At 44.8% G+C, this 26,511-nt stretch overlaps 1 protein-coding gene across 1 annotated transcript in view; it reads left to right on the forward strand.

Moving 5' to 3' along the window:
• LOC308164703 (ras-related protein Rab-19-like) overlaps window positions 1-25,614 on the forward strand; it is a gene marked incomplete at both ends in the record, with an annotated part of 38,342 nt that extends 12,728 nt beyond the window's left edge. Inside the window, 2 exons of the mRNA XM_080550769.1 lie at window positions 24,729-24,912; window positions 25,316-25,614. Of these exons, the coding sequence (XP_080406895.1) occupies window positions 24,729-24,912; window positions 25,316-25,614 (483 nt within the window). The remainder of the gene's footprint in view (window positions 1-24,728; window positions 24,913-25,315) is intronic.
• Window positions 25,615-26,511: the final 897 nt, after the last annotated feature.

Consider the following 26,511-nt stretch of genomic DNA (forward strand, 5'->3'; position numbering starts at 1 on the left):
ACCGTCACTCCAGCACCGATGATCCACTACAGGATGTTCCCCCAGGTGGAGGGACCCAAGTTCCCCTTCTTCAAGGACGAGGACAGGAGCCAGTATGTGGAGCTACGCATCTGCCTAGACACGCTCTTGGACAACTCCTGCTCAGAGTCCTACAAATATGCGATTCTCCTTCAGCATGTGAGGAACCCCAGAGCCCACAACATGGTACTGGCCCATGCCTCCGCACCGACACCTTACACCAGAGCACTCGCTGACTTGGATGCCCGCTACGGTCGTCCCTGGAACCACGCCCTTGCTGAACTGCAAGCCCTCGAACAGCAGGCCCCCATCAAGGATGACCGGGCGCTGGATGACTTCGCGCTCCGCGTGCACACCTTGGTTGGGATGCTGAAGACGCAGGGCCCAGCTGGCGCCAGCGAGATCAACAGCACCTCCAACGTAGAGCGGCTGCTCCGCAAGATCCCACGCTTCCGGCAGGAGAGGTTCCGGCGACAGCAGCGCGTTCGTAACCCCGAGAAGTTGGGTCTGAGCATGGCTGCCTTCGCGGAGTTCCTACTGGAGGAAGTGCATGACACCAACGTAGACGCCATGGGTTACGCTGAGCCGAAGAAGGAGAGGGAGAAGGGAGACCGCTGGGACGGGCCGAGCTCGAACAGAGGACGCCCAGTAGGAGTGCTGCACACGGAGGAGGAGCCTCGGAGAGAGAGGACCACCCGACCTGAGGGAAAGGATTCCTCTCAACCCCCTCCAAAGGGACGGAGAGGTCCACCGCCATGTCCGTACTGCACCAGCGAGCACTGGCTCAATGAGTGCAGTGACTTCAACAACCTGAGTACCGAGGCCAAGCAGAGGTGGCTCGAGAAGAACCAGAGGTGCTGGAACTGTGGGCGCGACCATCTGGCGAAGAACTGCACCTTGAGGAGGAAGTGCAACCGCTGTGAGGAGGTCCACCTCCACATCCTACACGAGGTCTCCCTCGCCAGGTCCACGGAGGGCAACAGAAGCCCTAGGTCCGGTCGCGCACCGGAAGAGGAAACCCCTGTCTACTACCTAGACTCGCCACAGAGCAGCGGCTCCAAGGTTCTACTGAAGGTGGTGAAGGTCCGACTTCACCACAACAACGCTGTGTACGACACGTACGCCGTTCTAGACGACGGGTCGGAACGGACCATCCTTCTCCAGGGGGCAGTGCGCCAGTTGGGGCTCCAAGGGACTGCGGAGAAGCTGACTCTGCGCACGATACGTCGCGACCTTAAAGAGGTCACCGGGGCGAGAATCAACTTCTCTATCTCCCCGGCGGGGCGGCCGTCGGATAGACATCGGCTTCAGAATGTCTTCACCGCCGACCAGCTAGCGCTCTCCCGCTACGACTACCCCCTGGAGAGGTTACGCGCAAGATATCCCCACCTACGGGGAGTAGACCTACATCCGATAGAAGGAGCGGAGCCAACCCTTCTCATCGGCTCGGACAACGCTGAACTGATCGTGTCGCTCCGTCCTCCGCTGAGAGGACCACGAGGCTGCCCGATGGCTGTTAAGACGGCGCTTGGGTGGGCCCTCCAAGGCGCTACCGAGTGGAGAGAGAGGGACGGGAGAGCTACGTCATCCCTCCATGTCCGAACCGAAGAAGCAAACCAACCAACCGGACCGCCTGGAGTGGAATCTATTGCTGCCAGTGCACCTGGAACAGTTAGTACCACAAATGGTTCACCACAGGATGACCAACCGAGGAAGAAGTCTCTGTGGACAGAGCATAAGTCTCTGGATGGGAAGACTTACTACTACAACTCCCAGACTAAGGAGTCCCGGTGGTGGCGCTACCGTGCCATGGCGGCAACAGCTGTTGCCGAGGAACACCTGCAGGTGGCCATGCACCCTCACGTGGCCGAGGTCAGCATTGACGCACCCGTCAACTCCGTCGAGTACACGTCAGCCATGAATGTCTCAGCCAGTATTGTAGACGCCTCCAAGGAGGAAAGGCCGAAGTTGGCGAAGAAGAGAGTAAAGTGGAACCCAGAAGAGGAGGCCAAGCAGGCCTTCAAAGAGCTTCTGGAGGAGGATGGTGGTTCATCCGACGCGTCATGGGAGCAAACCATGAGAATGATCATCAACGACCCACGCTACAGCGCCCTGCCCAAGCTGAGTGAGAAGAAGCAAGTGTTTAAGGCCTACCAGGCTAAGAAGGAGAAGGAACAAGCCAAGCAGCTCAGGAAGAGGAACTGTGAGGCGCTGACGAGCATTCTGGACAACATGGCCAACGTCACCCACTGCACCACCTGGTCCGAGGCCCAGCAGTACCTGCTGGACGACCCCTTCTTCGCTGCGTACGAGGCGCTGGAGACCATGAACCAGGAAGACGCTCTGCTCTGCTTCGAGGAGCACATCCGCGCCCTGGAGAAGGAGGAGAAGCAGAAGATTCTGCTGAGGGAGAGAGACAAGATGTCCGAAGGTGCCGTGGTACTGGTGAGGGACCAGTCCCTTCCGCGCGCCGCCTGGCAGACAGGCAGAGTGGTCGACACTATCACCTCATACCTCGCGCTGCTGGGGCAGCCTAGCTAGTGTGCCTTCTTTAGTTAACTGAAACCGAGGGTTTCATGGGGCGGCTGTTGTGAAGGCCCACAGTTTAGTGCCAGTTTAGTTTCCCCAAACCAGCCCTATTTTTGCCCCTAGTATTTCCTTTGTTATTTTCTATACAATTATATACGTTTCGTGAAGTATATGTATTATTCTTGTAATGTTTTATGCATATGTTTGATGACGTAGTATCCGGGGTGTGTCTATGACCCGGATGCTACGTTCGGTGGTGGTATATAAGAGACGGAAGGGCGGAGTCAGTCAGAGTGTGTGTAGAGAAGCCGAACGAGAGAGAACTAGAACGAGAGAAGCAACGAAGCCGATCTAAGATGGCGGATTCAGCAGCGAGCACACCGTGCAGCAACTGAAGACGCCAGGAAAAGCGTTTCTTGAGTGAGCCACTGTAGCCTGTTGGTTGTGTTCCCGTTGGACCGTCTTGCCAGCGGCCGGCTGTTCACCGTGGGACCAAGCGGGACGCCAGCTGGACATTAATCGTCGTCTCCACGAGCAAACACAGACTCCAGCGGAGCTTCAACGCGGACCACTTCGTCGACGCACATGCCAGTCAACCAGGCCTCGACGCGCACCACGCCACTGGACTATAGGCCTGTTCAGGCCAGAGACTGTCAGTGAGTGATTGAGAGTGTGTGTGGCCGGCCGGGTGGGAATGTATATATGGGGATGTATACAACCGTCGTGTAATAAATGTGTTGTTCATCTGTAATACCGTGTGTTAGTTGTTTGTAGCTTCAATGCTAATGCTAGTTGTTTGTAGCGCTAATGCTAATGCTAGTTGTTTGTAGCGCTAATGCTAATGCTAGTTGTTTGAAGGCTAATGCTAATGCTAGTTCCCTTGCTAATGCTAACGACCTTAACTGCTAGTCTAACGGTTTGCTGTCGCCCCCTGCCTGTATCCTCTTATACTGCCTATTTAGCTCCCTTAGTTAGATAACCAGCCCTTTCCTAAAAGTATACAGTCCTTTTCAGCTACTCCCTGGTTACAGTTTTATTAATACTTATTCATTTTGCACATGTATATGTATAGGCCAGGCTGATTTAGAAAACATAAATTAAAATTTGCAAAAGAAATCAGTTTTTTTTCATTTGATCCGATTAATCGAAAAAATCATCGGCAGATTAATCGATTATCAAAATAATCGTTAGTTGCAGCCCTAGTGTATAACAGATACACACTGAAAGCTGCTGGTTGTGTTGTGTACAAAGTACAAAGTACAGCTGTAAACTGACCGTTTAGTTTGGGAAATCATCTGATCACAGCTAGCACAGCTGTCACTACAATCAGCCCAAATGAAGTACAGGTGCAAACAAGCACCTCATACTGTAGCACCCTTACTGTTCAGACATGAACCAGGGTTCCATTCCAAGTCACATTTAAGACCTTTTTAGACCTTTTTTAGACCTCTTTTGATATATTTTTGGACCTATTCGCGACACCGTATGATACCTTTTTGTCGTCCTCGAGGTGATAAAATGAGGGATTTCACTGCCATACAGACAAAAAAATAAGCAAATGTTTCCAGCTTGATTAATTTCTGCGTAAATAGATGTGGTCGGACTGATTTCCTTGCAGGATCTCATTTTTAAGACCTAGCACATCAATTTTTGACCGAATAACTGCAATTGGGGACCTTTTTAAGCCTTATAAATTGGCTTGCTGGATTTTAGACTTGAAGGCTTTTTAAGACCAGCGCGGGAACCCTGACAAACAGTGACTTCTCAGTGCCCCTGTTATGTGGTCACAGTTTCCTCCTTGCCTTGTTAGTTTGTAGCTCAGTCTGAATAAAAGGGCCGACCTTATTAAACTCCCAGTCTGTCTGATCCCTTAATCTGACCGATCCCCCGAGGCGGTGGTTGTTGTTGTCCCCCCCAAACCCCGAGGCCATAGAGGCTGTGTGTGGAGCCGCCCACCTCCCCCAACACACTCAATTAAAACATCCTAATCTGGTGGCCTGGGGTCCAGTGGTCTACAGGGGCCTGGGGTGGTCCAGTGGTCTAGCACCGCGGTCTACAGTCCACACATATTATGCCCATGTCGACATGGGTTCGAGTCCAGCCCATGCCCTGCTGACATGCCCTCTCTCTCTCCGTTCTCCTCCTTACTTTCCTGTCTTCACTGTATCTGTCCAATAAAATGAAAAATACGAGTGGGACTGCCTCACTCAGAAAGAAATTACTTAATGCGGAAAAAAAAATCCTAACTCTCTCTCTCTCTCTGGTTGTTCAACCCACCTGCTTGTTAGCTTCTCAGGATTTCTTTGCACAGGCTAGGCTACTCCTTTCAGAAGCCTCAGTAAAGGATTAGGGGGGTAAGCTGTCACCTGGGTTATCCAATCCTAAATCCTGTATATTTACAACCCTGTCCCCTCCATAACCCACCATTAATCGGATACAACATGACAAAAGACACAAAATAATAACAACACAAGGCTGAAAGGTCTGACACATTGATGAGTGAGTGTGTGTGTGTGTGTGTGTGCGTGTGTGTGTGCGCGTGAGTGTGTGTGTGACCAAAGCTCTCACCTGCGTATCGCGATCGCGTATCGCGTTCTCCATCCTTCTCCCCGAGGCCATGGTGTATCTGTTATAAAACTCAGAGGGGCTCATCGCTGGAACTGATGAGGAAAACAACACAACATGATAGAACTCAGAGGGGCTCATCGCTGGAACTGATGAGGAAAACAACACAACATGACTACGTACAACGTCTTTAGTCCAACTAAACTGCTTCACTGTACTGTACAATGGACCTATCGCTAAGCCACGCCCCAAAATAGAAATTGTCCAATCATATCACAGCAAAAGTCACTACAGGCAGAAAACTCGGACAAACAACTCGCTAATATCTGATGGTGAAAAGCTTCTAGACTAAATATTCTTGTCATCTTTAAAAGAAACATGTCTATTACTTGCTGTGGTAATTTGCTAACTCCCGCCATTGTAAGTCATTGAATGTCAGCCACTGTCAGTGAAGTGTTGTTTGTCAAGGGCAAAAATACTTCAAAGGTCAAAGGTCACGGTACAACAGGCAGCGCCCCCTGGCTGACCTGGCTGGTAGTGAGGACGCCAGGCGTGATGGACCGCCGACCCCACAGCCATGTGCCAGGGCTGGTGGAAGAAGGAGGGATGGTGGAGGGTGCGGTTGGAGAAAGATGGAAGACAAGCGCGTTTGGCCTTTTGTTGTGGCGAGTCTGCACGGGGGTTGAAGTCAAGACCGCTGGGTGAATCATAGGCTTAAGTAAGTCAAAGTAAGTACAATGTATTTATACAGCACCTTTCCCAGACCAAGGGTCACAAAGTGCTTTACATAACAAGGAAGAAACACAATAAAACATCATACAAGAGCGAAAAAGCCACAGCAGGTTAAAACAGGCAAACAAGTGAAAATAAGAACAAGTAACAGACAACAGGTGTACAACAGCATCAACAGGACACAGAGAGACAGCCAGGCCCTTGGGGGCTATCCAAACCTGTCACACTAGTAGATCACTATTGATCATGTAGTTTGTCCCCATCTAGACATCATGTCATAAGGTTGAGACGACTTTGGATTAGGCCTACTGCATGTTGTTGGTCTTCAACATTGTTGTGCTACAACTGCACATGGACATCACCAGTCATTCCTCTACAATAAGTTCTGCAGAAACTCTCAAACTCACCATCGTCGTTCATGTCGTTGTAGTTTTAACTTTGACAAGTTTACAACAGCCACATCTGATCTGAATGGGCTATTAACTATACCTGCAGGGCTTGACATTAAGCTTTTTCAGGTACTTGTCCTTCGGACAAGTGAACTTATCTTTTACTTGTCCGAGAGCTCAAGTTACTTGTCCAAATCCAAAGATTTTGAAAAAGCAATAATATTAACAATAATATATTATACTCTCACCAGCCACTTCATTAGGAACACCTTTTCAACTGCTTGTTAACGCAAATATCTAATCAGCCAATCATGTGGCAGCAACTCAATGCATGTAGGCATGTAGACACGGTCAAGACGATCTGCTGAAGTTCAAACCAGCACCAGAATGGGAAATAAAGGTGATTTAAGTGACTTTGAACTTAATGAAAAAGCTTAATGTCAAGCCCTGATAGATATCTATTGTATCTATGTGAAGACCCTGATAGATACATATTGTATCTATGTGAAGACTTGTATCTATGTGTATGTCCTATTTAGAAAAGAGGCTACAGAGCAGCCAGCAGTATCATTATGCTATACATATTGAAAATATTAAACTATGCATTTTACTTATTAAAATATATTTTCTGTTGTCTCATTAAGATTAGCTTCATAATATAATTTCCAAATTACCATATAATAATGGTTGTTGGTGCCAGACGGGCTGTTGCGTGATATTATAGTGTCACCAAAATCTCAGAGGAATGTTTCCAGCACCTTGTTGAATCTATGGCATGAAGAATGAAGGTTCTGAAGGCAATAGAGGGGGTCCAACCCGGTACTAGCAAGGTGTGCCTAATGAAGTGGCCAGTGAGTGTATGTGTATGCAAATAACACATTTGACTGCTATTGATTTGATAATGATGTATCCTTAATTTTCAACAGTTTGTAATTATTTTAAATGATTACAATGGGGTAGGCCTAATCAGTGATTACCCTAACCCTTTTAGATTAAGATTGGCCACAAAAGGGATGAATATCTAGGAATATTTACAAAAAATGTTTGTAATTATAGTCCCTCCCCAATGGAAGCAATCTTATTTGCTAGCTTTTGGATAGTATCCTATATTCAAATTGAGAAATCTATCATTAGTGTCATTCTGAAGTTCGTATTGCGATGTGCTGGTTTTAAAACTTCAAACCTAAAATATACGATCGCATCGAACTACATGAAAATAAGCGGCATTGAGAAGAAGCGAATACGCATTCACGTGAATGGCACTAGTGACAGGCGACCCACAACGTAGGGTACACTATGGCTGCGTTCGTAAACTCGCTCTGGAATCTGATCAGCACTCATGGAATGCCTTTTGTCCAATCAAATTACTTGGTCTCTTTATGACGTTGAACGTAGTGTGCACTCTGGCGCTCTGAGCGAATTTACGAACTATGAATGAACTACTCTATAACATCGACGATAACGAAGTACGAGAGACTGAAATAGCCTCAGCGAGAATGAGGCGCGGCATCGCTTTGCTTGTAATATATTTTTTTACTATTCAGATCGGAAGGAGGAATTAATGTTTTGCAGATATTAATACGTATTGATTTATTTTTTTGTTTTGACTTGTCCATCGGACAACTGCAGGAGGAAGTCCACTTGTCCAAACATAAAATGTACTTGTCCCGGACAAGCGGACAAGCCTTAATGTCGAGCCCTGATACCTGCCGTGTCAATCACATAACACATGCACAACAGGTGGTGAAGAAGCAATGGCTTTTACACATGTTTACAGTGCTGTCATCATCATGTATGCTGCATCTATCGGGACATGTTTTGACACGTTCTCGCTTCTCTGCCACTGGAGACTTTAGGTAAAGATGCGCTTAGGCAAAGAACCACAGCGCCCCCTAGCGTCCGGTTTACGACCACGCCAGATTTGTACGCTACTATTCAATTAAGATACACGTATCCAGGGGGGTATTCCATCAACGTCGCTAAAGGAAAGTCTAGGCTTATTTTTGATAAGTCTAACGAGACTTATTATAAGTTTGAGACAGAACTAGTTGACGAGCTAAGTAAAACAATATTCTAATATTCTCTCTCTAAAAAACATCTTCCATATATATATATATGTTTTTAGAGGGGAATTCAAGCACTTTCAATGACCCATGTCTATTTTCAAAAACTTTTATGACCAAATTCACAAACTTTCAAGGATTTCAAGGACCCGTGGGAACCCTGACTCTGGTTTCTAACATTATTGCACTAATGTAGTACTGTTGTCACTGACTGTTTACTGATTGCTGAGCATGGACCCTAACACATGCAACATAAGTGACAGATGTAGGCCAGATTTCCATATTAAATTATGCTGCATAACAGACTTCACTCACTATTATTCCCAAATTCATTAGGCTATAGGCCTGCTGCAATTGTGTAAAAGAAATGAATTACAACTTTGAGTGGGGCAGTCCCACTCCTATTGTTTCACTTTATTGGATACAGATAGTGAAGGTAGACAGAAATGTATTTGAACCCATGCCAACATGGGCATATGTGTGCACTGTAGACCGCACTGCTAGACCACTGGACCACCCCAGGCCACAGTAATGACAGTTTTGCTGAAAATGTTATTGTTGTGGGCAGTCTCATACAAATGGTGTAAGCAATGGAGAACTAAAACAAGACAACTGTGAAATGTTACAACAAATATAATTTCTCAAAACTAACTTTCTGATTTGTCAGTAAAAAAAAGATGTAAGAAGCTTTACTATACGCTTTACAAGAAACCACGAGGAAAATCTTATTTCTTACAAGCTTGTTCACTTTCCTCAATTCCTCTTGTTTAGAGTAGGACGTGACCGGAGGAGTGGAAGACCACTCTAAGAGCCGTGATGGGGTCACGGTGACCCCTGTGAGTAAAGGGTTAAAAAAAAATCTATCTTTGCACTCAATCAAATTTCAGGACCCTCCTTTCATGACTTGTTCTAGATATTATGTGCGTTCTACCACCCATTTTGAACAAGTTACAGAAGCAACTGCGTTCCAGACAAACTCGACCTCCGACTCAATGGAACGCATCATACACCGAAAATTCACTGGTGCATATTGAACCGTGGATGGCGAACCATACAGTTCAATATAAACAGAGAACCGTTGCACCCCTAATATGCATTAGCTACTTTAAATGACCATAGAACACTGCACCTTCTGAGGAAAAAGGTCCCGGGGCAATTTTCTGTCTTCCACGACCCCTCTGTCTTCCACGACCCCTCTGTCTTCCACGAAGTTGACCATCAGAAGTGGAGTGAACTGGCCGTGCTTCCTCCTGAGGGGGAGCCTTTAAGAAAAAACATTCAAATGTAATCAAAAATACTTTATTGAAAGCCCTTACCAGTTCCTATAATAACTCATGTTTCATATCAACAACACTCCACAAAATTACTGTGAAAACTCATAAAGGTAAGTGAAGTAATCTTAACCACTCAATTAGCAGTGCAAGAGCATTCAAATAGTCAGAACTGAATTAATGATATGCCTAAAAACTATTACAGTGACAGAATACAATAGTGACCTTATAAATTCAGCATTATTTGTTGTCTTCTGGCAGAGATGCCATCATAGGATTATTTAGCCTGATCCATTCTCATCCTATTATATTTATATCGAGGATACACTACACAATTTATAAAATCTTCATACCGGAAAACTTCGGACATTTTGTGATCACCCTTGCCCAAATGATTGTGTCTTGCTGTTGCTCTCTCCAAGATCAGGGGTTCTCACATCACACATTTTAATTTATACATTTACATGAGATTTGACCATCAAGACCCTACAGTAGTCTAAATTCATACAGCCATGTTGGTACAGCCATGCGTAACGGCGAAATCCTGTGGGCAGAATTAATTCCTACAATATGTTGGTAATTGATGTGTATAAGGATTATTAATTCATACAATATGTTGGTAATTGATGTGTATAAGGATTATTAATTCATACAATGATAAACTGTAAAGGCCAATGCACACGGCGTGCAATTTCTGTTGCACGGCAACATTCGATTTTGAAGTTTGAATGGAAGTCTATGAGAAAATCGCATCCCAACGCACACGGCCCCGATTTTAATCGCACAGCGAAAATTCGATTCCATTCATTTTGAATGGGACAAAGCACACGGCGTGCGAGTTTTGTCGCACTGTCAAATTTTGCAAATGTTGTAAAAGTTTGTGGTGCGACGGATTATTGCATCACAATGGGACAATTGGGAAAACTTCAACTGGTCTATCTAAATTAATTGAGTCACTCATAACGGGGAGAGAGACTGGAGCATACATTTTTGACTGTCTCCTTTTTTGAAAGAAGTTAAAGGCTGAAGGTCTGACCCAAAAGGTCTGATACAGTACATACACCTACGGTACATGAAGGGTTTATGACGTACAACATTATCATTTCATTTTCATATCATATATTTCAAATACATACTGGTAAAAAAGCTAGCTATCATTACATAAAAGCATATCAACGTTAACGTTGCTACTCACCCATTTTCGTTTGTCTCCTTTCGTTGATGACTCTCCTTCTTTGAAGAGATGTTAAGTGACCGTTTGCAGTTGGGGAAGTCAACTAGATATGAACATCACCATCAGCCAGCCACTACACCTATATAGCCCACAGCTACACTATACACATTACTAGCTATACGAATTACTGCATGCATGATTTATTTCCGTGTCATGCCACATAGCTACACGGCCCATCTCACATACAAGACGCCTATATTACATAATAATAACAATCGAGCATGTAGGCACAATATTGTAGCGTGAACGCAGGAACAATCGTCAGCCAGACGGACTTACATATTGAGCCTCATCGGTTGGCAGTGCACCGCTCAGACCCCACGGGGGGGTCTCAAATACCCGGCGAGTTACGTGCCCTTTTAATTATTTACTATTCAGCCAATATGTCCAATGTTTGTCTTATTTATAGGCCTATGATTATTTGAATGAGATGAATTTGTACTACTGTATATTTATGATGATTAATTGAGATGCATGATCAGTTGTGGAAGTTGAGTCCTAGGGCGAATAGCTAGATGTTGGACTGTCTCCGTCCTCCGAATCTATGTCTGCCTGATCATCGCCCATAATAATAAAGTGGCTTTTATAATACACCTTTCTGGCTGTGTGTTTTGTGCGCTCCCTCTCCTGACATTTTACCAATACCCCTAAATCAGGGGACCCACATATTTTATCACAATATGTCCAGTTGTATCTTGTAGAAATTGTGGAAGCAAGGCAAGCAATATTGGTAGAGCCTATTGTAATCAGCCTGCCTGGTCCGACTACGTAACAATTGAGAATGGAATGTTGAGGTGCAACAAAATCTCGCACGCCGCGTGCATTGGGACGCGATTTTTTATGATTTTCTCATAGACTTCAATGGTGTGAGTTGAAAATGGAATTCTGCGGTGCAACAAAATTGCATCGCACGCCGTGTGCATTGCAATCGAATGTTGCCGTGCAACAGAAATTGCACGCCATGTGCATTGGCCTTAACACTACAAGACATTTGTTGATATTCACCAAATTAGATGCAAAAGCACATTAAAGATGAATTACATACTGTATTCATTACAGTAATTGTCACTCAATATTTAATTTAATGTTTTCTTGTGCTACCCGAATTAAGAAATGATTAGGATACGGGATTAAAGGGACCGGCGACGGGCTAAAAGAGAAATCCAAATGTCCCGCTAAATTCGGACCAATCACAAAACTGTTTTGAAAGCGCGCCTGTTGAGAGCGATTCAGTCTCAATTGCAGTGCGAACACAAACGGCGAGGTTAATTGCAACATTGTAACATATTGTAAATAATCAAAGGGAAAAAACAGACAGATATCTCAACGCCAATGCAGTTGTAGTCCAAAAGAGAAACAATTTTGGAGGAAGTATACACAAGTTCTTGCAACACACTTGAGAACATGGAATAGTCAAAATACCTCTGAATTTCTTCAGTCAAGTGAGATATGAAAGGGGGGGAAATTAAGAGCAAAGAAGCAAGTTTCATGAGCAAACTCACCCTGCCTTGGACCTCACACTGCCTAATTCTGCACTTCTGTCTCATCTTATTGGGACCCCCGAATTTTTTCTTATCCTTGCAAAAGTCACATTGGGTACAGTCCACGGTCCTCCTGCATGGCTCGCACTCCCCACACATGCGAACATTGCGAATAGAGCGCTTGACCTGAATCAAAGGAAAAAAACAGACAAATATCTCAACGCCAATGCAGTTGTAGTCCAAAAGAGAAACAATTTTGGAGGGAGAGATCACAGAAGATACACAAGACCTCATAACTGTCAAGATTTTAGATTTTAGAATGTTAAGATTTTAGAATGTTAAGATGATAAAAAAAAACCTTAGATCCACGGCGCCTTTCGGTCTTGTAATCGGGGGTGCTGCACTGTTTCTCTACTCTCTCAGGCTCAGCTTCCTTCTCACGGCTCTTCTTTGGACGGTACGTGATCTCCAACGAGGAGTTCTTGTCTAAACAACGGCAATAACAAAGTCTCAAGGCCAATGCACACAGCGTGCGATTTCTGTTGCGCGTCAACATTCCATTTTGAAGTTTGAATGGAAGTCTATGAGAACATCGCATCTCAACACACACGGCCCCGATTTTAATCGCACGGCGAAAATTCGATTCCATTCATTTTGAATGGGACAAAGCACACGGCGTGCGAGTTTTGTCGCACTGTCAAATTTAGCAAAACGAATGGAATCGAATTTTAGCCGTGCGATTAAAATCGGGGCCGTATGTGTTGAGATGCGATGTTCTCATAGACTTCCATTCAAACTTCAAAATGGAATGTTGTCGTGCAACAGAAATCGCACGCTGTGTGCATTGGCCTTCAGGGATGTGACAAGTGTTCACCTTGAAAGTCGGAAAATCACACTGCATTCACAAAAAGATGCTATCATATTCTAACTAGGGAGGAAAATAAAGCCATTAGACCCTCACCTCGGCATTTCATGCAGTACCACTCCCTGATTGCCTTGGCCATCTTCTCTGTGACATTGATGCAGTGACCATGAAACCACTCGTTGCAGTTGTCACAGCCACTAAGCAAAAAAAACAGATATGTTGTGAGCCTTATGACACCTTCATCACAATGTTTGATAATCACATGTTATGACTTGGCTAGCGAACTCACATCATGAAGCAGTTGATGTCCGGTTTTCTGCAAATGCAGTACAATGGTGCGTTTTCCCCCTCCATGCTGCTGTCAAGCCCCGGTACAGGGTCGAAGTCGGACACCTCACTGTCCTGTGGAAGATCAAAATACATAGCCATAGATTGGTAGTAAGCTAGTGTAGCCGGGCAGTTTTATGACCCAGGAGTTAGGCAGCCCACCATTGACAGTGTAGCTGGGTAACTTTAGAACCCAGGAGCTTTAAGACAGCCTCTGGAGTGCCACCTCGATATCAAGCCCCGCGACGATTCAAGTAGTGTTTGCTAACAGAGCTTGTTGCTTAATGAATGAACGTGTCTGCAATGGTTAGCGTGCTGAATGTCTCAGGCATTAAACCCAGTTCTACTAAGGTAGGCTAGTGGCTGAAATAATTTGCTGTTGCGTTGCTATGCAACCAATCTTTCAGAATAAACCTGGTTTAAGTTAGATGCGTGACAAAAATGTCTCACAGGTGGGAATGTGTATGTACTGTACATACACATAAGAGCGCCGTTGGAAACTTTTGTTAGAAGGCTGTTCATGTAACTATTACACATGTTGGGCATTTCATGAATTCAAAGATACCATGGACATATCAATATGAATGCATGCAATGCAAGGAAATTCTAAAATGATTACAAAAATCATACCAAATACTTCAAAGACACGCGCCAATACTGATCCACGGGAAAGCCATCTGACCTCGGAATGGTAAAGGAGCGCGTTATAGCGGCGCATAGAGAAGCAAAGAGGCGGGTTTGTTATTATCAAACTAACTAAATTAGTAACGTTATGCTAGTTATTAATTAACGTTAATTTCGCAATGAAGACCGAACTGCAGCGTTTTAGCCAACACCTAGCTTGCTAGACAGGTGTTTTTTTTTTTCAGCTGACGTTATGTGAGACTCTAGAATCATGGGCATCATTTATTTTGTAAATAGTTGCTTATTATTCCCTATTAATGCTCGTACTTTACTCAATATAATTTTTGTTATATTTTTTAATTCTCACTGATTATTTTGGTGAAAAATGTCAATTATGATGACAAAAATTGGCAGACCCCCTGCAGTACCTCTGCGGACCCCCTAGGGGTCACGGACCCCCGGTTGAAGACCACTGCTTTACACGGATCAGTCGTCCTGGTCCCTTTGCAGAAAAACAGCCCCAAAGCATGATGTTTCCACCCCCATGCTTCACAGTAGGTATGGTGTTCTTTGGATGCAACTCAGCATTCTTTCTCCTCCAAACACGATGAGTTGAGTTTCTACCAAAAAGTTATATTTTGGTTTCATCTGACCATATGACATTCTCCCAATCCTCTTCTGGATCATCCAAATGCTCTCTAGCAAACTTCAGACGGGCCTGGACATGTACTGGCTTAAGCAGGGGGACACGTCTGGCACTGCAGGATTTGAGTCCCTGGCGGCGTAGTGTGTTACTGATGGTAGCCTTTGTTACTTTGGTCCCAGCTCTCTGCAGGTCATTCACTAGGTCCCTCCGTGTGGTTCTGGGATTTTTGCTCACCGTTCTTGTGATCATTTTGACCCCACGGGGTGAGATCTTGCATGGAGCCCCAGATCGAGGGAGATTATCAGTGGTCTTGTATGTCTTCCATTTTTTAATAATTGCTCCCACAGTTGATTTCTTCACACCAAGCTGCTTACCTATTGCAGATTCAGTCTTCCCAGCCTGGTGCAGGTCTACAATTTGGTTTCTGGTGTCCTTTGACAGCTCTTTGGTCTTGGTCTTGGCCATAGTGGAGTTTGGAGTGTGACTGTTTGAGGTTGTGGACAGGTGTCTTTTATACTGATAACGAGTTCAAACAGGTGCCATTAATACAGGTAACGAGTGGAGGACAGAGGAGCCTCTTAAAGAAGAAGTTACAAGTCTGTGAGAGCCAGAAATCTTGCTTGTTTGTAGGTGACCAAATACTTATTTTACAGAGGAATTTACCAATTAATTCATAAAAAATCCTACAATGTGATTTCCTGGATTCTTTCCCCCCATTCTGTCTCTCATAGTTGAAGTGTCACTGTTTTGATGACTGGAGTTCTGACGGAGGAATGAGAGTGACATATAAACTACCTGCCCTGGCCTCTCGAGTATTTATTCATTTAGCTTCATTGTTTGCAATGTAATGTAATTCATTTATATTTTAGAAGTTGCATAATGATTGAAGAACAACTCCATCTATCAGTAGAGATAGATACCATAATAACTTTATAATTTGACAAAAAACTATGTTTCAAGCTCCTAATGGTAATTAAAGATTGGAGCAAGTTTGATGGTTGGGTAATATTACCTGTGATTCCACACGTTCATTCTGTAACAAAATAAGAAAAATACAAGTGATTGGCAATGTTGGGAATGTTCAAGTCTACAGTTTACATAGGCTGAAGTCTAGAATATGCTGAAATATTCATCAGGGAGAAAATGTTTTTTTTCATTAAAAAGCTTTTTCATTACCTTCCTTCTCTTACGCATGGGTTTCTGTTGGCCCTCTACGAACAGCCCTGTTTTGTACTTGAACATTGACAAGTCAAGAGTTCCTCCCAGGTTTTTCGAAAGTTCAACTCCACTTCTCACACGCTCCCCCAACGGACTGCGAACGACAAAAGTTTGTAGGAAAACCTTTGGTATCCATTTGTGCTATTCAGATTGAGATTATGATCATCATATCAGTTGTCAAAAAATCTGCACTAACCATTGGTCTAAAAATATCAGATAAAGTCTGCCAGGTAGTTTTTACCTCATGTAATAAACATCTGTCTGGCCGACACTGGAACCTGAGCAACGAACGACCACTTTGCGCATCCACCCGTCTCCAAGTACTGGCCATTCCTCCCAATCCTCTTCAGGTTTCGTTCTTTTCCTACGTGACAAACAAAAAATTGACATGAGATGAATACTGAATCATTAGGAAAAGCATAGTGGAATAACAGAAATACAGATACAGATATGACAAGACATCAAAAGGTTATCTACAAAGAGGATTATAGGGAAATATATCCAGTAACCATTTGCTAGAGAATGACCAGTATACACACTATGGCTTAGAAGTCACATAATTGATATTTGGTACTATGAACACGGCCAACAATAAACAATACCAACATACTGGTTATTGGCCCTCTTCTTGAAGTTCACAGGAGTGGCTTCATCCCGAGTGTTTACAGGGCTGTCTGAGGGAGCCAGGGCCTCCGGTGGAGGTACCACCTCAGAGATTACTTGAGTCATGACTAGCTACACGAGAGAGATATGTACATGTTAACACCTGTCATCTAACGGCTTTGGGTTAACACTGGAGTGGAACTGGAAGAAACATACAAATTAAACTTCTCATTCTACAATTTTAACATATAGTAAGGGAAACATATGAAAATCTGCGAAGTAAATTGTTACCAAAAATGTTCTTCACCAATGTGTTTCTAAAGGTGTGTAATAACATGTACTAAAAGGTTGAAATTCAACTCCTGTGGGAAACCTCATAAAAAACTGCTCAAAGTTGGGGTACCGATAACCGATTTCCGAAAATTCTAAAATGCTTAAATTGGACTTGAGTAACTTTTGAGGGCTCAAACTAGGCATTTTTCATGATTCTGAGTTGATTGCAAGCATTTATTTGTCATAATAATAGGTCACATACTGTGTATAAGTCTCATACTGTGTATAAGTCTCATACTGTCTATAAGTCTCATAGTGTCTATAAGTCTCATAGTGTCTATAAGTCTCATAGTGTCTATAAGTCTCATAGTGTCTATAAGTCTCATAGTGTCTATAAGTCTCATAGTGTCTATAAGTCTCATAGTGTCTATAAGTCTCATACTGTCTATAAGTCTCATAGTGTCTATAAGTCTCATACTGTCTATAAGTCTCATACTGTCTATAAGTCTCATAGGGCCGGTTTCAGAGACAAGGCTTAAGACTAATCCCAGACTAAAAAGCATCTTCAATGGAGATTTGACATTGAAAGTGTGATTTAGTCCAGGACTAGACTTAAGTCCTGTCTGTGAAAACGGTCTTAGGTGGGCTTGGTTTAATTTACAGGTGTTCTAGATGTGCTTGGTTTAACTTACAGGTGTTCTAGATGTGCTTGGTTTAATTTACAGGTGTTCTAGGTGTGCTTGGTTTAACTTGCAGGTGTTCTAGGTGTGCTTGTTTTAACTTGCAGGTGTTCTAGGTGTGCTTGGTTTAACTTGCAGGTGTTCTAGGTGTGCTTGGTTTAACTTGCAGGTGTTCTAGGTGTGCTTGGTTTAACTTGCAGGTGTTCTAGGTGTGCTTGTTTTAACTTGCAGGTATTCTAGGTGTGCTTGGTTTAACTTACAGGTGTTCTAGATGTGCTTGGTTTAATTTACAGGTGTTCTAGGTGTGCTTGTTTTAACTTACAGGTGTTCTAGGTGTGCTTGTTTTAACTTGCAGGTGTTCTAGGTGTGCTTGGTTTAACTTGCAGGTGTTCTAGGTCTCCATTGAAGATGTTTTTTAGTCTAGGATTAGGCTTAAGCCTTGTCTGTGAAACCGGCCAATAGTGTCTATAAGTCTCATAGTGTCTATAAGTCTCATAGTGTCTATAAGTCCCATAGTGTCTATAAGTCTCATACTGTCTATAAGTCTCATACTGTCTATAAGTCTCATACTTAATCAAATCAAATCAAATCAAATTTTATTTGTATAGCGCATTTCTTACAAGATGCAACTCAATGCGCTTCACACAATGAAAATGTTCAGTCAATCAGTCAATCAATACTGACAGAGCCGCGAGCAGGCAAAAGTAAAAAACCTGTATACTATGTAGCCAGGAAAAATTCCCTTGCAGCCCTCTACCAATAGAGCGACTACTAGCCAGTTTGCTTACCAGTACCCAGCGGTCTCATATGTATTATGCATACATATGAGACTTATACACAGTATGTGACCTATTATTATGACAAATAAATGCTTGCAATCAACTCAGAATCATGAAAAATGCCTAGTTTGACCCCTCAAAAGTTACTCAAGTCCAATTTAAGCATTTTCGAATGTTCGAAAATCGGTTATCGGTACCCCAACTTTGAGCAGTTTTTTTATGAGGTTTCCCACAGGAGTTGAATTTCAACCTTTTAGGACATGTTATTACACACCTTTAGAAACACATTGGTGAAGAACATTTCTTGGTAACGATTTACTTCGCAGATTGGTCAAATATCTGGTAAAATGCCCTTACTAATAGCAAAGTTTGACATGACTATGGCACGTGTACATTTGGAACACAATTAAAGACAGTCACGAGCACATGTCGTGAACACATACTGGCGCAAAGTGCTGCGAGGCAAGAGACCAGCCTTAGCTAACTAACAAGTAACAACCACTTTGTACTTAACTTCATACATTCTAATGGAGTCATCGTTGCTTCTGTTGTCTACAGTTAAAATTCATTGCTTTAGATGTATTAATTACTAACTGGCTAATAGTATTGGACATGTAAACATCGCGTTAAACTAAACATCGCGCTAAAATCACAACTAGTCACAACTGGACTTGAAACCATCTCGTGTGGCTCAATTAAAAGCTTATATTCTTTAATTACTTTCACAGTGATTATCTGGCAGCATGTAAGGTGATAAACATCGTGTAGCTAGCTCTATTTTCTCATAGAAACGCCTTAGTTAGATGTACTTACACAGTGAGTTGACTTCGTTCAAACCTCAACTGACCTACTAATTGTATCAGGTTGTTTTATAGGGCTTCTCACCCCTGAGTATCACTGCGCACGTCATACAATTCTCGTGTCATTCATTGGTTCACAGAATACTGAATTCTATAAATATGTTATTTATTGAATACACGGGCAGCATTTTCGACTCAAAGGAAGTAAAACAAATGTCTTACTATACACTGTACATATACTCATTGTATAGTAGGCTATACCGTTGGGTAGGAGAGAGAACTATATTTTGGTAGTGTAATGGCGCAGTAATCAGAGCAATTGCGCTTCATCTACCTGTCATCAGAATGATCACGCCCCTTTTGGGTGATAGAAGAGAAGTTTGACTGGCGGTCAATGGGAATTTCTGGTTTTTGCAACTTTAATCCGATACAATAAAAAAAACGTATTGCTTTTTAGATATTAGGAGCCCAAATCCGATGGCCAGTTAGGCAAACTATTATATAGTGTCGTTGCCGATCAATGATCGACGTCGTTTTATAGAGAAAATTAATGAACACTGGAAACACTACCTCCCCTTTTCATAATCTAGTTAGTAGTCGCATGCGATTTGCTCCAATCTAAAATATGTCCACTAGGTGGTAGCAGAGTACAGGCGTGGCTCCCACAAACCCATGTTGCCCCAGCTAGGCCTACCTGACTTCAAGTCAGTAGGATAAACTGTAACACTACAAGACATTTGTTGATATTCACAAAAATAGATGCAAAAGCACATTAAAGATGAATTACATACTGTATTCATTACAGTAATTGTCACTCAATATTTAATTTAATGTTTTCTTGTGCTACCCGAATTAAGAAATGAAAGTAATAATCAAATTATGTGGAATGTATTTTTTTGTATCTTGTTATATGTATACACATATGTATGTACAGTAGCATTAAACTAGAAGACATGTTTTGATGCTGCTTATGATTGAATTCCGTAGTCCCTCTCTGGTCCGTCTCATCAACATCATTTGTTTTGATGTAGCCAAGATCAATGGGAAATGCCTGTTTTTGTGGAAAAGCACATAACAGAGCTGAACATGGATTCTGGATGGACATACTGCATCTAATTTCCTCTGGATGTTCAAAGGGGAAAGTGAAATGTGTGGTTACTTTTCCCCAGAAATTGATGTTCTGAAGTCAATGTTGTGCTTGTATGAAAGATATGATTTGAATTCACTATGTTGGCTGATAAGGATAATGGAAGAAAGTTTAGACAGTAAAACTACATATATGTTACCTATGGTTGCCAGCCAATGCCCTCTTACTACTGAGTCAACTCTCTTTATTTGTGAGAACCAGACTAGTGCAGAACACAAGAGGCAGATGGAGAGTAAAACCCAAAGCTGGGTGTATTTATTGATTCCGGGGAATAGGGGCAGAGCTTTTATAGTGAAGCAGGCAGATCAGGAGGGTCAGCAAGCAGGGCAGGCAGGTAGAGAGGGCAGGCAGGGCAGGGCAGGCAGAGAGGGCAGGCAGGGCAGTGCAGGCAGAGAGGACAGAGAGGGCAGTGCAGGTAGAGAGGGCAGGCAGGGCAGGGCAGTGCAGGCAGAGAGGGCAGTGCAGATAGAGAGGGCAGGCAGGGCAGGGCAGTGCAGGCAGAGAGGGCAGGCAGGGCAGTGCAGGCAGAGAGGGCAGTGCAGGTAGAGGGCAGGCAGGGCAGTGCAGGTAGAGAGGGCAGGCAGGGAGAGAGGGCAGGCAGGGCATTGCAGGCAGGTAGAGAGGGCAGGCAGACAGAGAGGGCAGGCAGGGCAGGGCAGTGCAGTGCAGACAGAGAGGGCAGGCAGGGCAGTGCAGACAGAGAGGGCAGGCAGGGCAGTGCAGGTAGAGAGGGCAGGCAGGGCAGTGCAGGTAGAGAGGGCAGTGCAGGGCAGGCAGGGCAGTGCAGGCAGGTAGGTAGAGAGGGCAGGTAGGGCAGTGCAGGCAGGTAGAGAGGGCAGGTAGGGCAGTGCAGGCAAGTAGAGAGGGCAGGCGGGCAGGAGGACAGACGGTAAGGTGAGGCAATAGCAGGCGAGGCAGGGATGTAGACAGGGCCTACAGGCAGACAGGTTGGTGGGGCAGACAGGCAGGCAGGTGGGGCAGACAGGCAGGCTGGTGTAGGTGGCAGGAAAACTGTGGGCAAAGGGAGAACAGGGTAGGAATGCAGGCTAACTGACAGAGTAGAATAATATCAATGGCTGGAAGTGGGACTTAACAGGTAGACTGAAGTTACGATCTGGCAGAGTGGTGAAGGCTGGACCGGGTCTTTATGGAAGGCTATAAGGTATTTATGGAAGGCTATAAGGTGGTAATGAGGACCAGCCGGTCACCTGACTCCTACACACCTGACTCCACTCCTGGAGTTAGTAAGAGAGAGAGGAAGGGAGAGGGACTGCCAGATACCTATAGGTAGAGTGTGTGACATTTTGTTGGTTGCTCATACAGTAGTTGCTTTCATAGTTATAAGGCCTGTATTTGCTATGCTATTTGTTTGATAGGAACTCTCCTCCTTACATGCACTTAAAATAATAGAATGATCATCTTGGGCTCAAACTTAAACCAGCACTCATAATTAAGACCAGAAGTTGGAACGGATCATTCCCTTTCTTGTTTCTGTGTTCCTCCTGACTTTGATGAAAGATTCATGATTCGGATGTGAAGTATTAAGGATTCTGTGACGTAGTAAAAAAAAAAGTAAAATTGTCCTCTCTTAACATTCTATTAAGAGGGTTCGATTGCAAGTTACAATATCTCTTCCTTCAAACCTCTTCCTCCCATCTCCCCTTCATCCTTTAGAAAAGAACGTGGCACCTTAGAGGGCATTTTGAGGAAGATGTACGTAAGTCTTTCATGTCTGAGATCTAAGACTGATTACAGATTCAGACCTGAGGGACCAGTCTGAGAGGAATCACTCCAGTCACTGTTTACCTGCCTGAAAAGGAGAGAGTGAGTGAGGGGGGGGGGCATTCTAAATTGGTAATCACACATTGCACATTGTAAATTAGTTGAAGATTACACAACAGAAAAGAGAAAAGAAGAGACCTAACACAAATCACCACGGACAGGGTCTGTCTATATAATGACAACTGTTTGTGTAAATGTTTATGACAGGGCAGTTAAATGCAAATGAGAAGTAAGTACTCCATGTAATGTCCTAATTGAACACCTGGAAACCCCCTTTAGAAAGATGAGGTCATAAAAACTGAATGGTTGCTCCCCAAAACAACAACTGGCCATTCTGTTTGAGGATCGCTTGGCTTGTCCTTCAATAACTACTGTTCCAGTAACTTATTTCCCTTGGAAACAAAGTGCACAATCTCAGATGAATGTTTCCCATTCTTCAAGTTCCATAAGGATCTGTGTCATAGAATGCATCCTGCAGGTTTCACACAGAAGTCAGTCAACGAGCATGATACAAGGCAAATATATTGTTAGGGGCATAGTGTTCAGCCAACTCAATAGATGTTGCTCTAGCAAATCCTTCATTTGCTAGAGCAAATGTCAGTCGATAAGTTGAGCATGATACAAGGCAAATATTGTTAGCAGTAAGTAGTCAGTAAGTGATAAAACAGTGGTGTGGCTTCTGAAAATAGTTGTATCTATCACACCACCTTTCACTCCAATGATAAGGACACATACTATGAAGGCATCTTTTATTTGTTGCAAAGAATATTCCTTCAAACGCCACCGTTTCCCTTATAAAACAACAAAGGCCAAAGCAAAAAAAAAGAGCTGAAAGCTGAGCAGTGTGAGGCTGAGAAAGGTGCCCCCTGCCAGGGACGTTGATGAATGCGCTTCAGGCTTCAAGCTGGCCCAGCAGCCCCCAGCAAGTGTGGATCCCACACTTACACTAATCAACCACTGCGAGACATCCAGGCCCTTTACCCCAGCAGTCCCCTACCTCCCCCTCCTCCCACACATGTCCCTCCCGCCACAAACCTCCAACCCACCCGCCCAATCACAGCCCCCCGTCCCCCACCCACTCACAGCCCCCCGCCTTCCACCCCCCACTCTATCACAGCCCCCCACCCACCACCCCCCACCCAATCACAGCCCCCCGCCCCCCCCCCCCTACAGGACCCCATTTAGATTTTCAATGTGCAGGATGCTGGTGGATCGCCTTCATCCTCATCTGCTGCTCGATCATCAAGTCAAACTCCCCCCTCTCTCTGAAACGGAACAGGACAAGCACTATTACTTCGAAGGCAAGTCAAAGGTTACATACATTACAACATAGATATTTATTTGTCATTCCACTTATACAAGTACAATTGTATGAGATACTTTCTCTGGGGGGGGGACTTTGAACATATGGGGTCCAATTATTGATTATCTAAAAATGTAAAGAATTGTTGATTATATCCTGTAGTGATGCAAGCCTGTACTCCTTTTTATTTTTTTAATTTTACTTGTACTCTTTAGTTGTATCCTTGTAATACCTGACAATGTTGCATTTTGGGAATTGCTTTGAACCAAATCATACTAGACGTATGCCTGGCAGCTTGTGGTTTGTTTGTTAGTTAGTTTGTCTTGTGTATAAAACAGAAAATAAAATATATGTAAAAAAAAATATATACATTGAAGGCAAGAAAAATATACAATACAATATATAAATTCAGCAGAATATTGCACAGGAGTTGGATAGCACTTGTGTGTGATGTGCGGGGAGTGGTCGTGTTTATGTGTGTACCGTAACACAGTATCATAACACTAGTTTCCATTATGATAACATTCAGGTTTCACCTAATATGTAATATGTTACCTTTTACTTAAACAGTGCCCTTTTAGGTATTAAATGACACATACTTTATAAATAAAGCTTGATTTGATTTGCGAGGGTGATTAACTTTAACTTTTAAAAAAAGAGGGTGATTAGCGGGAGAACAGAGAGAGAGAGACTGTAGGGGGTGTAGAGGGAGACAGGAAGGTGGGGTACTTTAGGAGTGATGGAGGAAGAGAGGGAGGAGAGGAGAGTGATAAGAGGAAGAGAGATGAATTAGAGGGGTGTGCAGGTGAGCGTACGAATGGATCAGGTGTGGCAGGTTGCCATGGCAGCTGTTACCATGTTACCCTGCAGAGGCTGCTCAGAGGGACCAATCAGCAACAAGCCTGACGAATATAAATATAACTCTATGTGACACTCATTTGTTACGAGCCAGAGGAGCTTCAGGAGGCTTTACTGAAGGTTTCTTCTTGGTATGAAATCTTCATCATCAAAGAAGTCCTTGAAAAGTCTTGACCATCATTTTCACCTCAATGGTCTTGGAATCAATGTCAGAAATGTTATTGTGGCTTGGGGGGTGGCTGTGGCTCAGGAGGTAGAGCCGGCGTCTAATGATCGCAAGGTCGGCGGTTCAGCGGTTTGATCCCTGGCTGGCCATGTGTCGAGGTGTCCTTGGGCAAGACACTGAACCCCAAATTGCTCCCAATGAGTGGGCCGGCCGGCGCCTTGCATGGTAGCTTGCCGCCATTGGTGTGTGAATGTGTGTGTGAATGGGTGAATGAGAGGCCGTTGTAAAGCGCTTTGGAATAAGGAGCTATATAAGTACAGTCCATTTGACCCTTGGTGTGTGTGTGTGTGTGTGTATGTGTGTGTGTGTGTGTAGATGCAGGTGTGGGACACGGCAGGCCAGGAGCGTTTCCGCACCATCACCCAGAGTTACTACCGCAGCGCCCATGGCGCCATCATCGCCTATGACATCACGCGCCACGCCACCTTCGACTCCGTGGCCCACTGGATCCAGGAGGTGGAGATCTACGGCGCCGCCAACGTGGTGCTGGTCCTCATAGGTGAGAGGACTGTGTGTGTGTGTGTGTGAGAGGACTGGGTGTGTGTGTGTGTGTGTGAGAGGACTGTGTGTGTGTGTGTGTGTGAGAGGACGGTGTGTGTGTGTGTGTGTGTGTGCACAGACAATTTGTTTAAAAAAAAAAAAAAACTTTCAAACTTCAAAACAAACCAACTAAAGTTCACACATCCTCTTCTCCTCCACCTCCACTCCCTCCTCCTCTATCTCCCCCTCCTCCTCCACCTCCACTCCCTCTTCCTCCATCTCCCCCTCCTCCTCCACCTCCTCCACCTCCACTCCCTCCACACACACCTCCATCTCCCCCCTCCTCCACCTCCTCCACCCCCAACTCCATCTCCACCTCCCCCTCTCCCACCACCTCCTCCTCCACCTCCTCCTCCACCCAGGCAACAAGTCGGACCTGGAGTCGGAGAGGAAGGTTCTGTTCCAGGAGGCGTGCTCCCTGGCGGAGGAGCGGGGGATCCTGGCGGCCCTGGAGACGTCGGCCAAGGAGGCGCAGAACGTGGAGGACGCCTTCGTCCTGATGGCCCGTGAGCTGCTGGCGCGCAACGGCCTCGCCCTGGGGCGGGGGGAGGAGAACGAGGCCTCCTCGCCCAGCGTCCTCCTCCGCGCCTCCTCCTCACGCTCCATCTCTGGCCTCTCCGCCTCCGGACCCTCCGGGCCCGACAGGAAGTCGTGTTGTTGACACGGTGGAGGGAGGAGAGGGAGGGAGGGAGAGGAGGGGAGGGAGGGAGGGTGGGAGGGAGAGGGTGGGAGAGAGGGAGGGAGGGGGGAAAGGAAGGAGGGAGGGAAGGGAGGCAGGGAAGGAAGGAAGGAAGGAAGGAGGGGAGGGAAGGAAGGAGGGAGGGAGGGAGGGGAGGGAAGGAGAGGAGGGGAGGAAAGGAAGGAGGGAGGGAGGGAAGGAAGGAGGGAGGGAGGGAGGGAAGGAAGGAGGGAGGGAGGGAAGGAAGGAAGGGGGGGAGGGAAGGAAGGAGGGAGAGAGGGAAGGAAGGAAGGGAGGGGAGGACCTGGAACCATGCTGGCCAGGTTACACATCCACCAGTTACTATAGCAGTGCCGGGAAGGACAATGTGTGTGTGTGTGTGTGAGTGTGTGAGAGTGTGTGTGTGTGTGTGTGTGTGTGTGTGTATGAGTGTGTGGAACAACAATGTGAAAGAACATATCTGAGCTGTGATCTGAGGCGATACACAGCACCACCCGTCCCAAAGGACACTCTGAAGCTTGGGCCCTCCAAAGACCACCACTCGACATTACTGGAGCTCTTGGACTTTTAAGCTAAAGTGTTACGATGCAATGCGTTGTTAATTCACTGTGTCAATGTTTTAATTGTATTTGAATTATGCCTTTCTGTTTTTTTATTTTCTCTCTCTCTCTCTTCTCTTCTATCCTCCCTATTCAAATAAACGATTGAACAGATAAATAAGCAGTCACCACCACCAGAGGACAGTGTGTATCCATGTCTCCCCCTTCAGTGTCAGAGGAGGGAGGCAACTTCACCAGAGTGAATCTCTATGGGTGCGTTCGTAAATACGCTCTGAGAGTGCCGGAGTGCACCCAGGGTGCTCTCTGGTCGTTCGAAAAA

Source organism: Nansenia antarctica (genome assembly GCF_963989245.1).
Source record: "Nansenia antarctica genome assembly, contig: SUPER_8_unloc_2, whole genome shotgun sequence".
Lineage (NCBI taxonomy): Eukaryota > Metazoa > Chordata > Actinopteri > Argentiniformes > Microstomatidae > Nansenia > Nansenia antarctica.